The sequence below is a fragment of the Carex rostrata genome, chromosome 2, assembly GCF_964058835.1.
Source record: "Carex rostrata chromosome 2, lpCarRost1.2, whole genome shotgun sequence".
Classification (NCBI taxonomy): domain Eukaryota; kingdom Viridiplantae; phylum Streptophyta; class Magnoliopsida; order Poales; family Cyperaceae; genus Carex; species Carex rostrata.
This window is the reverse complement of record NC_135919.1, coordinates 7,875,881-7,891,867: the sequence shown is the minus strand read 5'-3', so window position 1 is coordinate 7,891,867 and position 15,987 is coordinate 7,875,881. Positions and strand designations below refer to the sequence as shown.

At 30.9% G+C, this 15,987-nt stretch overlaps 1 protein-coding gene across 1 annotated transcript; it reads left to right on the top strand.

The window, feature by feature from the left end:
• Positions 1-4,623: 4,623 nt before the first annotated feature.
• Positions 4,624-5,813, top strand: LOC144572366 (putative serine acetyltransferase 4). The gene has a single exon (XM_078321920.1). It carries the CDS (start codon positions 4,724-4,726, stop codon positions 5,600-5,602), a length of 879 nt encoding a protein of 292 aa, XP_078178046.1. The 5' UTR covers positions 4,624-4,723; the 3' UTR covers positions 5,603-5,813.
• Positions 5,814-15,987: the final 10,174 nt, after the last annotated feature.

Below are 15,987 nucleotides of genomic sequence, written 5' to 3'. Positions count from 1 at the left end.
CATTTAAACCCTCCTCTTGTTTAAAATATCAGTAAAAACTGATTGCAACTTTATAACTTCAAGTACATCCCTCACTAATAGAAGCCTTTTTATGCGTTAATTTTTCAAAGTTTAACAATAGCAGCAGTTTTAAGTTTCTATTTTAGATATGGATGCCATATAGTGGCGACCTAATTATTATTATTTTTTCCTTTTCCTGAGGACATCTTGCGTGGAAGTATGAAACCATCTATTTTGCGCTTCATACGATCAAATATATCGCCTAGAGACTTTCAACCCAAAAAAAAAAAAAAAAATCAAATATAGGATATTAGTATTATCATTTAACAATTTATCGTTATTTTAAAAATATGTCGCTTTCGCTTGCAACAATTTTATTGTTATTTTAAAAATACTATTCAGTATTCAGTAATGAGATACTATTAATTTTGTTAGTTTTCAACTCACAAGTAATTAGTTGGAAAAAGTCAATGTCGACCTTCTCTTACGAGGCACCAAGAAGAAAGAGAAGGCATCAAGAAGAAAGATAAAGACTTCTCAAAGATCGAAAGATAATCTTTTTAATTTGAGTTATTTGATAAAAAGTAAGAGATAAAATATAATTTGTTTCTATATAGAGAGGGTATTAAAACTAGGGTGTTTTTAAGCTCACCAAAGTGTTTGGTGAGTTTAACTCCAAAATATGTCGCTTTGACTTGCAACAATTTTATTGTTATTTTAAAAATACTGTTTAGTAATGAGATACTATTAATTTTATTAGTTTTCAACTCACAAGTAATTAGTTGGGAAAAGTCAGTGTCGACCTTCTCTTACGAGGCATCGAGAAGAAAGAGAAGGCATCAAGAAGAAAGACAAAGACTTCTCAAAGATCGAAAGATAATCTTTTTAATTTGGGTTATTTGATAAAAGGTAAGAGATAAAATATAATTTGTTTCTATATAGAGGGGATTAAAACTAGGGTGTTTTTAAGCTCACCAAAGTGTTTGGTGAGCTTAACTCCAAAATATATTATACCCGTTTTAAACGTACCTATTCATCCACCTCTCCGGATCGGGGAGCTGACATTTTCAAAAACCACCTCTAGTATGGACTTTTGAGCTATAGTAGATGGTTGTTTTGTTCCTTCGGGTCTTTTGATCTTCAGATGTTAGATGTTGTTAGTTGTTGTTTTTTGTTAAGGAACATAACTCCCTTCGGAATATCATTCCTCAGTAAGCGGACTCCTTTTCTTGTGGTAACCTAGGTAGGGGCTGCGAGTACTTTTTCTCTAAAGAGAAGAACGATGAGTGGTAAATCTCTCACGTCGTGTTTGGCTGAGGATTTGCCTCAAAAAACAAAAAAAATAGTGGGATTGGTCGTCTGTTTTAAGAAAAATCTAAACCGTTGAAATCCATCTACTTCACAAGTGATGAATTTACATGCAAAGATTTTAAGTTTTTGAATTATTTTAGTACAAAGTGAAACGGTCAAATTAGAAGGTTTATAAATTAATTTTAGTGCATTAATTTTTTGAACATTTTTTGACCACTTGACTTTATACAAAATTAATTCAAAATTTTAAAAATTTTATATGTAAATTCATCACTCGTGAAGTAAATCGGTTTCAACGGTTTGGATTTATTGTTTAAAGCCAATCTAATATATTTTGGAGTTAAGCTCACCCAACACCTTGGTGAGCTTAAGAACACCCTAGTTCTACTCGAGAGAGATACTACGATGCTTTGGGAAGTAAAAAAGATGTTTTTCTTTCTGCTCATATTTTTATTTTCGAAGTTTAAATAGTCAATTCAAATTTCTCAACATGTTCTTCACTTCTTCATGTTGAAATGTGCTTGGAGATTAAATTTTACATTTTTTTTGGAAATTTTTATTACTATTTTTTTAGAATATTTGAAAATCAATGTTTTTTTTGTGAATTTTTTTAATGAAAAGCTTTGAATATCAGTCCCTCTTTTTTTTATGAATATCAGTCGGATGTGAATTTCAAATATTCATTTCTCAAGTGAAAAGCAAAGGTGCTAAGACCAACTATTCCAGAATTATTTGTAGTGTTATAAAATGAATAAGATTTTCATCTTCTAAGGAGAAAGTTATGTTGAAACAGTACTCAAGCCTCAAGGTCTTTAAGAATTTTTGTTACTAATTAATGAAATGATTATATTTCTTCATAAACATATATAATCGACATCAGATGATGAGATGGTTCTCAATACATAAATTGCATTTTAGTTGCTTGATTCAACACCTTTCTGCAATTTTGAGAGCTAAGATAATTTTTTATCTCAATATCAGTTTTGTCCTTCCGCTTTCGCTCTCACCTAATTAATAAAAGAAGCTAATAAAGGAAAGTAATATTAAGAGAATTCTGTTACTTTTCTTCTCAGTACAAAAGTGAGAGAATTTTGTTACTACACTTCTTAGCAAAAAAAATATTAATAGTACAAAACTTAATTTTAAGAGCACTGAATTTTTTTTTTTGTTTATACCTCTATTACTCCTAATATACACTCTAAACTCAACTAATTATTAAATGCAACTAAAACTAGTTAGCTGACACAATTTTTTTCCCTATATATGCATCACTGTTCAGAATTATGATTTTCTGTGTTTTGTGTCATTTTTTGGTATTTACTAAACAATAGGGAGTGATTTTGGTTTTGAAACTATACTGCTAGAAATATGTTCATAGTTCTATTTTTTTTTTATATATAACTTTGTCTTAAACTTTATTTGTTCTAAATCATAAATTTTATGAACTTTTTATAATATTTTTTTGTGAGCATTGATTTTTGGACAGTATTTTTCCATCATTAAAAGATTTAATTTCTTTTTATTCAATGAGAAGGGTTCAAATGCATCTATATTTTGTGCCTCCATCATACTTCATTTTTTAAATATTAACAAACTAAAATTTAAAATTTAAATATCAAAATAAAACCGTTAAATCCATCATACCTCCATCATAGGTATGATTATATGGATAAATTTTGAACGTTATTTATTCAACTTATTGATTCATATTAAAACAAAACCAAAAAGTGATAAATTTGTTATGTACATGTAGAGAAAATAATATAGATCAAATCTAACGATTTTATTTTGACACATAAATTTTAAAACTTATAATAATAGAAAATTAAAAAATAGAGATATAATATAGATAAAAAAAATGAACGAAAAGCATAATGTTTCTATAAATAAAATTATTAATGCTAATTTAAATCCTTTATAGCTATGATTATAATAATACTTAAAGAGATGTTATTGACGAATAGGCAGATGTGATTATATCGTCAACAAAATGTGTACCTCCAAAGTTAACATATTCATATAAATTTCTGATTCTCCCAAAAAAGTCACATATGTGGGGAGGAAGATGTTGATTAATTTAGGAAATTAAGAATGTACTTCTTCTTAGTTGGTATTATTTAATTTTTAACAAAATTTAAGTTTAATTGTCTTTTTATCAAATTTCAAATCTGTAGCTAAATTAGAAAAATTGTAACATAACTCTATGCTATTCTTCTTGTCATAAGAATTTTTAAAAACAAAACTTAATATTTCATATTTAATTAAGGACTAATTATTTGTCCCGAAGAAAAATAGTTTCCAAATAAGGTTACTGATTAATCATAATTTTGAAGAATAATGTATATATGAGGAATAAAAATAAATTGTGCGAACTAATTTTGTTATTGTTGCATTTAATAAGTCAAGTTTAAAAGGAAAGTATCAAAATTTAGATGACAATACAAGAGAGTGTTAATTAGGGGCAATATCGACATTGCATACAGAAATATTAATTACATATGCTCTTAAAATTAAGATGGCGTTGAAATAGCAGCTCCCTTAATATATTGGGTCACTGTCTCTGATATTATTATATGGAGCATTATATAATGCACTATTTAAGTTGGCTAGTATAACCATAGAATTCAACTTCGTTGACAATTTTTTACTTGTAAGTAAAGTCACAATATTCATAAATTATTCGAGAATAAATTGTTTTTTCGGTGATGACAAATCGAACACCGAATTATTCAGTTGACCGCTCGAATAATTCGCAAATTTTAAGAACTTTTCCCGAATTTTACTAATTATTCGCGAATTTTTCCTGATTTTTTCTCATAACATTTTTTTTGCTTCTTTGTAGGAGTGAGATTTCTAGTCCAGATAATTTTGAATCATTTCCAAATTAAACTCGAATTATTCTCAAATTATGAACTTTTGACCTCGTTGTACCAAACCCGAAAAATTCATTTGTCACTATGCTTGTAAGTCGCCAATAGGTAACTAATAGGAGTGCAATTCGGAGTTCGTTAACAACACAAGTATAATATTGTTTCTTGAAAACTCTAATACTCTATCATAAAACGAGTATAATTAATGAGTAAAGCTAATATACACTTAAGTGTACCGTACACTTAACTTTATGACCGTCGGATTTCTTTAAAAGTCGTAGTAGCACGACTTTTAAAAAAATCTGATGGCCCGTGTATGATACACTTGGTACACTTAAGTGTATATTAGCTTTACTCCGAGTATAATATATTCTCTATTAATAATTACAGAACTTCTTTGAAACTTCCTATCTGGCTCTTCCTTGCCACTTAACAGTTCTCGGATTTCTCCCGACTCATATATATATATATATATATCTCTCGCATCCTATCCATCTCTCAAATCACAAATTCATCTCTCTCTCTCTCTCTCTCTCTACACCATGGCTGCTTGCAGTGTTCAGAAATGCCGTGACAATAAATCGTTACTCAAACCCTTCTTTGACTTCTCTTGCTCCTTCCCCACCAAAACCGCTGCTCCGATAGACGAAACATGGGCTCGAATTCAAGAAGAGGCCAAATCAGACATAGCAAGCGAACCGATCCTTCGCAATTATTACTCCCTCCTAATCTTGAACCGCCCCTCCCTCGAATCAGCACTTGCTGCGCATCTCGCTTCAAAGCTATCCATCCCCGATATCATCCCCCAAGACACCCTCGAGCATCTCCTCCATGACGCATTAATCGCTGACCCGGAACTTGGATACGCAGTCCGTGCGGATCTCTGTGCAGCATGCGACCGTGACCCGGCATGTGAAAAAATGGTCCATTGTTTTCTCTACTACAAAGGTTTTCTAGCCTTACAAGTTTACCGTGTTGCGCACCGGCTATGGGCTCATGAAAGACGCCATGCTGCAGCTCTACTATTGCAGAGCCGTTCGTCGGAAGTATTTGCTGTGGATATTCACCCAGGAGCAAGGATTGGAAAAGGAATTTTAATGGACCATGCAACCGGCGTGGTAATAGGCGAGACAGTTGTGATCGGTAATAACGTGTCAATTTTACATGGCGTTACATTGGGTGGTACAGGGAAAGAGGCCGGAGACCGTCACCCGAAAGTAGGAGACGGGGTATTGATTGGGGCTGGTGCAAATGTTCTCGGAAATGTGAGAATTGGCGATGGGGCAAAAATTGGGGCTGGTGCTGTTGTGATCAAACCGGTACCAGACGGTGCGACAGCAGTCGGAAGCCCAGCCAAGGTGACGGAGGGAAAGAAAAGCTTATTACCTTTACCAGCTGTGAGCATGGATCATAGATTTTAGATATACCATAGCTCAATTACATCATTGAGCTTTGATTTATATACATATTTATTTTTCTCTTTTGTGTTCCTTTTCTTAATTAGGAACAAAAATTTACAACTTACAAAGAAGAAAATTGTTGTGAATGACCAGTTCACAACGTGTAATAGTTGGAGCACCACGATTTTTGGACTATGCTAGTGTTCTCTTGAATGGACCAAGTCTTTTTCTCTATTTTGTCTCATATCCTCATTGCTTGTCCAAATGTTCCTATTTTTAAGCACAAGAAGCACTTGGGGTTCGGGAATCGACGTTGTTAGAAACTCGTGACTGTGCGGAGTGCGGACTGTTATTTTTGATGGTTACGTTAAAAAGAAAGGGTGGGTGTTTTTGTCAAAGTGCTTAATTTGAACAAAATTTTATTTGAAGTTGGGTATAAACTGGAAAAGTATCTTTCAAATACTGTAAAAGATTCTCCTACTTTATGATTTGAAATTAACTTTTAGCTGCTTTGAGATTCGGATTAATATAGGGGCAGTATTATTGGACTTTGAGATTCGTGTCAAGTTAAAAATAACGGTCCAGATTCCCTAATTGTAAAAAATTCTCTATTACGGTGCCGGGGAGGATCTGAATTCATAAACGGTTCGTGTACAAACGATTTCAACTTATGGGATCATTTAAATTTATTAAATTTTAAATTGATCGTCAATGCATATCAGATATTTTGAATCTAATATTCAGACATTTTATGAGGGAGTGACGGCGATCCAATAAGTATCGGATGAAATTCAATTTGACGATCAATTATAACCGTTTAATATACGAATTTGTCTATATAAATACGAATTAGTGGATATACGATTTGACGATCAAGTTTATAGACAAATTCGCACTTGATTTACAAAAAAAAAAAAAAATCAATTTGTCTATATAAATTTTGATACGAATTAAAAAGCTCTGACTTGATATTGAACCAAATTTGATCAAATATTCATGGAACCGCTCTGGATTCCTTTCACAAGGGATTGTATAGGTGCCTACTCTAGCACACGTGGACCGACCTGGTGCTTTCAATGTTTTTGGTTCCTTTCTGACTAATAAATAGCCTATTACACATTCCAAGGATAGTAGCATAGTAGCATTTCTGTGGCCTTTAAGAAGGAATGGAAATTTAGCTTTCCTTGGTTTAGCAAAAAGCGGAATGAATTTCGGCCTTTTGAGGGGTTTGTGTTGAACAGAGCAAACATTTGGTTGGGATGAGAATTAGGTATTTTGTTTGGAGCAAAATTAGGGTGTGATGTGCTCACCAAGAGGGATTGGTGAGCACACCTCCAAAAGACTATTGGATTGACTTCGAACTAGGAATCTAAACCGTTGAAATTTAAGTACTTCATGAGTGATGTATGTGCATGTAAATTTTTTAAAGTTTCGAATTCATTTAGTACATAGTCAAGCGGTTAAAACAATAAATTTTTTATAACTTAACTTTTTAATTATTTTATGTATTAATTTTTCATCATTTTTTTGACCGCTTGACCATGTACTAAATGAATTCGAAACTTTAAAAAATTTACATGCACATACATCACTCATGAAGTACTTGGATTTCAACGGTTTAGATTCGTAGTTCAAAGTCAATCTGATAGTTTTTTGGAGGTGTGCTCACCAATCCCTCTTGGTGAGCACATCACACCCTAGTTTTGCTCTTTTGTTTGTATATAAAACCAGACTATTTTAGCGTTAAATTTAAGACTTCGGTTTCAAAATTGTTCGACAAATAAAATAGTATGAAATTGAGTCGAATAGCGTCCCAATCTTATGATTTTGCACTAAAACTTTTTTTTTTCTTTTTTTTCTATCCATTCTAAATTGAAACTTCCATAGTGGGTGGAATTGGAAAATACGATTTTTTTTTTCTAATTTAGGGATGAAATAGGCTCAACTTTGTTTTGAGCTTTTCTAATCTTCATTAATATCTCAGACTTTATGTTATGGAGAAGCTGTTGGTGTCAATAATAATTTATAATTATTTGGAGTTATTAGTTTTCTTTTATTCTCTGTGTTTTAAATCATTGCTTGAAATGAAGATTTGTTTGTTTGTTTGTTTGTTTAAATACTCTTTAACTGTTGTGTGCCTAGTTTTTTGTTCTCTTGCTCTTAATTTTTTTATGTTTGTTTCATTTTCTGGGAGTGAGGATTAATCACATATGTCAAAGAAACATATCAACATTATTTTTTGTTTAAATTCAGTCAATCTAAAATGTTTAGCACATTATTCTTTACTCAGATCATCTAAAATAATTAGTCAAAAAAAATTATGGACTTTAGTAATAATAACAGCATACTGAAATAATGTTTTTTCCAAGAATAATTTCATTTTTTATAACTCTCGTGTTTTCAACATTTTTTACAATTTGCATATTCATAAAAAACAAATTATTTTTATGAAAATGTAAAAAATATGAAATTATAAATTTTCATATTTTTAAAAGTTCTCTACAACCCACGCTTAGTAATAGAGAACAGGCTTTGCAAACTGGCCCATTAAATCTTTGGGATCTTGTTGTGTGCTTTAGGAAGCAGCCTGTTCATTTACTAAAGATACAAACAAGTAATTGGGCTTAATATTTAAGGCCCAAAATGTTGAAAAGTTAGCATGCACCACCAGGATTTTTTTTATTACTTTCAAAGTTAGCCCAGCAAAGGGAAGACGATCTTCTCCTGCTTTGGAAATTACCAACGCAAATCCTTGTGAAAAGTTAGCATGCATTCGGAGCAGACAATGAAATTTGCATCGAAAAATACTAATTTGAATAAAAGTTCTCATGCTACAAGCCGAGATATCTTTAATAAATAGTTAAACTAAACGGAAATTTTAAAAATTATTCACAAAATATTTGTAAATTTTGGAACTATGCGAACTGTCGACGAAGTATTTCCTTCATTGTGTTTGAATTATTTGTAGATTTATTTCTTGAAAACTTCATCATTTCGGAATATTTATATGAGATTTGCTAAGATCAAGATGGTAGTTATGAGCCTTGGGCTATCAATTAATTTTACGATTTTCAAAGTTTAAATAATCGATCTAAACCGTTATATGTAATTTCTATATTAAAATTTGTTTAGAGACCAAATTTTACATTTTTCAAATATTTTACTATTTGTTAAGATGGTTTGAAAATCGCTGATTTTAATAAACAATAAAAAAACTTCTAGAACAACAATTTTCAAACCATCTTAATAAATAGTAAAAAAAATCCAAAAAATGTAAAATTTGGTTTTTAGACACATTTAAATATAGATATTATATTAAACGGTTTGAATCAATTTTTTGAACTTTGAAAATTACAAAACCGAATTAATATAACCACAGCTCGAGAACTACTATTTTAATCTTAACAACTCACTATTTATTTGTATTATAAAAGATAATTTATTTCTGAATTATATTCGTAACATATTCTAAACCTCACCTATGGAGTAAAAAAAATTGTGATGGGGATAATGGATGAATAAATGTCAAGTGATTCATTTTAGAGTTTGGTTAAAATACTCTATTGTTATCACAGTTTAAATAGTTTGATCCGATTCATTTAATATGATCTTCATATTAAAATGTAGCTAGAGATCAAATTTTATATAATTTTTTTAAAGAGTTACCATGTTTTTAGATAAGTACAAAATTACTGTTTTTGGATGGTCCTCCAAAAATAGTGATTTTGTATTTATCTAAAATATGATAAAATTTTCCAAAAAGACATAACATTTGGTCTCTAAACACATTTTAATACGAAGACTATGTTAAATGATTTGAATTGACTATTTGAACTCTAAAAAAAAAAAAAAAAGTATGTGAATATGAATGGGGTACAAAAATAATGGAGCATTTTAATTTCATTTTATGAGAGTATAGTTAATAGTATCATAGGAGCTTGGCCCCCTTTTTCCAATATATATATATTTGTCCCTGTTTACATCTCCTAGCAGAACTAAAATTAATTCAGTGCCTATTTAAAATAAAGAAAGTCTGTATTTGGATTCACACCAGATTGATTGGCAGGGGCGGAGCCAATATGTAACTCTTTCAGATTTTGAGTTTTAATGGTGATATATCAGTACTGATCAACTTTGTCATTTTTTAGAAAAAATTTTGTTTCTCTCTGAATGTTTGATTTGTAATTCGGGTTAAATTTAGTGTTAAAATCAAAATAAATTTTTTAAATTATGAATGATAATTAGAATTATAAGTTAAAGCATCAAAAATTACAAGCAGGAGTTATATTATAAGCAAGAGTTATATCATAGTCAGAAATTTTTTAAATTATATCATAAGCAGGAGTTAGAGTAGTTCCGTTTAAAATTAGACGGTTGAGATTCATTATCTCAAAAAATTCTTTTTTGATTTAATGTAGAAAATATGCATTCCAAATATATCCAATACTTTCACATCGATCAGTGTTAGACTATCTAGAAATATACATCATTGAATTCATTTATGTTCGATTAAAACCATCTTTTGACATACTGTTTGGGACCGTAATTATTTCTGTACAGTGGAAGACGAACCTCTTTTTAGCAGAGGATCCCATAAGTCAAATATGATAAACCCATGTGCCACATTTCTTTTGTTGGAAAGAAACCCATTCGCTTATATGTCCGGTTCTTTTAAAACACCGTACTGACTACGAACTTTTATCAAAAAAAAAAAAGAAGAGGAAATTTGCGGACCCCTACAAATGCCAAGAGGATCCATACAAATGTAAGAGCACCAAAACCTCTCCTGTGCTATAGTCATAGCTCATTGAAAGGAGACTTAGAATAAGACACAAAAAATCGCCTAGGACTCCGGGCCAAGAGGCAATGGTTCAAGCATATAAGCTAAGAAATACTTGGCAAACTATAAAGTCCCAAGAACTCTCTTCTGAATTGAGTGGTTGGGGGTTTCGACTTTGGAACTAGATTCTTTCAAACTTTTAATTCATTAGGTTTTCTCCAGTAGTTTAGCAAACATAGGAGGCGCATGATCAAGTCAAAACAGATATATATTATGAGGAGTGCTTAGATGCCTCATTATCTTTGTTTTTTTTGCCCCACATAAGCTATATATTTTTATTTTTATTTTCAAAGTCTGCGAATTAGATGTCTCATTATTTTTTTTTTGTCCCACATGAGTTATATATATATATATTTTTTTTTTTTCTATTTTTAAAGTTCAAAAAGATGATCAAAACTGCTCAACCAATTACATGATCTCTTAATTAAAATTTTCTTTGAGAGCAAACTATATTTTTTTTTTGGCGATCAATTACTACATTTTAGATAGGTACAAAATCACAATTTTTCAAAAGATACAAGACCATTGTAAAATAATAATTTTATACCTATAAAACAAAATAGTACAAAAATTTCAAACAACATAAAATTTGGTCTCCAAACTAAATATATATTTCATATGAAATTATATTGAGTAGTTCTGATCACTTGTTTGGACTTTGAAAATAGAGATAAAAATATAAGATATAATTGGGGCACGAAAACAATAAAGTATTTGAGCCCTCATTATATATTATATAATCGCCAACACACCATTAGTGCGAGTGTCATTTATTTTTGAAAATTTGACTCCATATATATATATACCTTCCATTTCCTTTCGGAGAGAAAATATCAAAATAATAATGTTTTAATTGTAAATTAGAGAAAATTGTTGTGCTTGTGCAGCATGAGCATGTGATGAAGATAGATAGGTGATAGGTCCAAGAGAGAGATGCCGAATTCCAATACCGGAGAGGATTCCAATGTGGGGGCAGGTTCTTAATTGCACACAACCGCTTCTTCTTGCCTTGGTGTATGATGTTTTGTTATTGTACTTTCTTGCCCCGTGCAATTAGTCTTCTAGTTCTACTTCTACCTAAGCTAGCATCCTTGCCTTGCAAGCGACACTTTATTTAATTTATTTACTTCATTTTCTAAATTTCTATGCTGCATGCTGAGATGAGATCTGATGTGTCTATCCTCCTCTACTATTCTTCGCCATCTCCTTGTTTCTTTCCTTCAATTCTCTCTCTTTTCTTCCCAGCCACCCGTCTATATATGACTCGTCTCTATGCTACGTATAATATAATAATATTTGCATCAGGGAGTACGTAGGTAGAACCGTAGAAGGTGTCTTAATTTGTTAGAAAATTAATGCTAAACTTGTAATGAAATCAGTCCGTCACATACATTTGATGAGGCTATTCTCGGAGTGTAAAGAGGTTAAAGCTCCAGGGAGCATATTTTGAAATTTTTTGAAGTTTTAAGTTTGAACATATTTGCTGCCATTTGATCTCTGCTGCACGGACAAAAATCCTAATGTTGACTTGAGCTAACAAATATTGTTTTCTATTTGTTGAAATTTGAGCTTGTGAGTTGTGAATGAATGTGACTACTTGCAATAAGAAGAGTACGGAGTTGTCACGTGAGGTCTTGGAGTCTCCCCATCGCTCTCTTTGTGACCTGGAATCTCTTCTTTTTTTTCCTAAAAATTTTATTTCCCTTTTGTGTTTAACCCTGTATATACTATTATACTATATAGAGGTGAAAACATAATATCTGTCTGATAAGAATATTGATATGATTTTATGTTTTAATTATTTATATTTTAATAGTAGAGATATAACGAGTAAGGCTACGGTGAGTTGCGAAATAAAACACGTTTTTACTTTACGTAATATCTTTATTTTCAAAGTTCAAATAGTCGATCCAAACCGTTAGATGTTTAATCTATATTAAAATGTGCTTGGAAACTAAATTTTATATTTTTTGAAATTTTTTTACTATTTATTAAGCCACTTTGAAAATCTGAAAATCCGGGTAAACAGTAAAAAACAGTAAAAATTTCTGGACCGCTGGATCGGCGATTTTCAAAGTGGCTTAATAAATAGTAAAAAAATTCCAAAAATGTAAAATTTGGTCTCCAAGCACATTTCAATATGGAGATCATGTTGAGCGGTTCGGATCGACATTTTGAACTTTAAAATCGCAAAATATAAGCATGAAGTAAAATAGTCACTTTACTTCGCAACTCACCGTAACCCAACTCGAGATATAACATATATTATAAAAAAATAATGTTATTTACTATTATAATTAGATAAATATAATGAACTTTAGTATTTTTTAGTAATTTTTCTATTATTTTCATAAATATCCGATTCATATCTGGATCCATCTGATATCTTCTCCGTATCCGCTCCTTTTTCACCCCTTACCTATATAACAACATCTACATTTTAAATTATCAACTCTTTTTGAGAATTAGTTGTAATATTATTTGGTAATCGTAATATACGGCAGCTGACTTAAGTATTATCAAAATAAAAAAAGAGTAAAATCATGAATTGATTCGTTATTATTTCAATATGACGTCTATCAAAATTTAAGACAATTTGAAGATAAATTTGATCATTTTTCGAGTAATTTGTAACATTAAATTTTTAATTTGTTTTACTATTTAATAGTAGTAAGAAAAACTTTTAATTACACTAGATTTAATACACAAATTATGTAAAATATAAAGAGTAAATCTAACATTTTATATTTTTTAACAATTTAAGTTGATTATTACACATGTCAACGGATATGTTGGTTGTCAATTAATGCGCCACTTTTCATTATTATAAGTTTAATTATCAAAACCAGAATAGGATAAAAAATTTGGAAGCGTCTAATTGTCCACAGCCTTTTGTCCACCATTTGTCCACAGCTTTGACTTGCGCGAATACTGTAAAATTACTTCTACATGCTGTATAATTATACAATATATCACATAAAATATATCAATTAACTACAAAACATTCAGCAACTATTTTAAGTGATCACATAATAGTTAGAAAAAGATTGCAACTTGCACAACATGACAAAATAAATGTACTTTCAAACTGTACTTTCGGAAATTGCAGTTATAGGAAGTTATTGGCAGTTAGAGTTAGTTATTAGCGGTTATTGGCACTGAGTTGAATCTTGTATACAGTAAAATTTTCAATTTAATATTGTATATTGTAAAATTGAATCTTGTATACTGTAAAATTGAATCTTGTATACTGTAAAATTGAATCTTCTACATAGTAAAATTTACAAATGAATCTTGTATATTGTAAATGTACAATTGAATCGTCTATACTGTAAAATTTTCACATAATACTGTAAATTTTCAATTGAATCTTGTATATTGTAAAATTTCTAAAACTAAACCATAAAATATTACCATCTATACTGTAAGATAAAATGTAAAAAATGCTACATTTCAGTTTAAACTACAATCTGCAAACAATCATGTATACTGTAAAATTGCAAAATATAAACCATAAAATAATACCATGTATACTATAAAATTGCTAAATCTATATATACATCCATCATCACACACAAAATCTATTCACCACAAAATAACATCCGTTCACCACAAACAACATCTGTTCAACACAAGATAAAAATATTCACTGCAACATTCAGAATAGCATAACAACAACAAAAAAACTATGAACAAATAACTTTTACATTAAAAACCTCCTGTGTTCATTGTTCAGATGAGTAAGAAGCCTCTCTATCATCTCTTTCCTCCAGATTTTCACAAGATGAATACTGTAAAATTACAAGATGAATACTGTAAAATTACAAGATAAATACTGTAAAATTAACAAATCATCTCTTTCTTCCAGATTTCCACAAGATGAATACTGTAAAATGACAAGATGAATACTGTAAAATTAACAAGGCAATACTGTAAAATTAACAGATTAATACTCCATCACCTCTCTATCATCTATTTCCTCCAAATTTTCACAAGATGAATACTGTAAAATAACAAGATGAATACTGTAAAATTAACGGGGCAATATAGTAAAATTAACAGATCAATACTTCATATCGCCTCTCTATCATCTCTTTCATCCAGATTTCATTTGAAATGCTAGATCTGTTATTGCATACAACGAAAACAACAAATTCAACAGAAAACTTACTAGATTTGAATTTTACCGTGCTCTTCAACAAAAACAACTTCTATTCGATCGCGCTCCACGATTGAAGGTTCCATTGCAATCATGTATAAAAAATGAGACCGAGTCAGTAATCTCAATTAAAATCGACATTGCAAAGAAAAAATGAATCAGAAATATACAATATTTCTTACCGAAGCTTGAAACAATGCATTCACTGTTCGGAGTAGCGAGCCGAAATCGAACCAGTACTTGATTGAAGCAAATGAAGGACAGAGACAAATGAAGAGCAAAGGGCTTTATTGAAGGACGGAGACAAATGAAGGACAGAGACAAATCGAACCAATACTGTAAAATTACAAGATGAATACTGTAAAATTACAAGATAAATACTGTAAAATTAACAAATCATCTCTTTCTTCCAGATTTCCACAAGATGAATACTGTAAAATGACAAGACGAATACTGTAAAATTAACAAGGCAATACTGTAAAATTAACAGATTAATACTCCATCACCTCTCTATCATCTATTTCCTCCAGATTTTCACAAGATGAATACTGTAAAATTAACGAGGCAATACAGTAAAATTAACAGATCAATACTCCATATCGCCTCTCTATCATCTCTTTCATCCAGATTTCATTGAAATGCTAGATCTGTTACTGCATACAACGAAAACAACAAATTCAACAGAAAACTTACTAGATTTGAATTTTACCGTGCTCTTCAACAAAAACAACTTCTATTCGATCGCGCTCCACGATTGAAGCAAATCGAACCAGGTTAATCGAAGCCCTTGTGACCCTGATCGGAGATACTTGATTGAAGCAAATCGAACCAGCTCACTATTAGTGAATATCTCCTCGGTTCCTGCGACTGAGACACGCGAACGAAACAAAAATGAGATTCGCGATCGAGAATTTCATTTGGATTTGAATAGGCGATTCGCGAACGAAGAGAGAAAGAAGAGAGAGAGAAAGAAGAGAGAAAGAGAGATCAGAAAGAAGAGAGAAAGAGAGAAAGAGAGATCAGAAAGAGAGAGAAAAGAGAGATCGGAAAGAAGAGAGAAAAGAGAGATCGGAAAGAGAGATCGGGTATTTAAATAGCAAGACGAAGTGGAGGTGGAGATCGACAGTTGAACTGGAGTTGGATAAGGTGCTGTGGACAGATGGTGGACAAAAGCCAGTGGACAAGAACCTTTTCTCAAAAAATTTAAAATCTTACATTTGATATGTATAAATTACCAACTGCTCTGCGTAATATTCTAAACAAAACCAACTTAACGTTTAAGATACGTTGGTACTTAACGTTTAAGTCCGTTGGTACTGTTTAGAGTTTAAAAATCATCACCAACTAAAAAAAGCTCACAAATTCTGTTATTTTTCAATCTCCATAAATTTTTTTTATGGTTGGCGG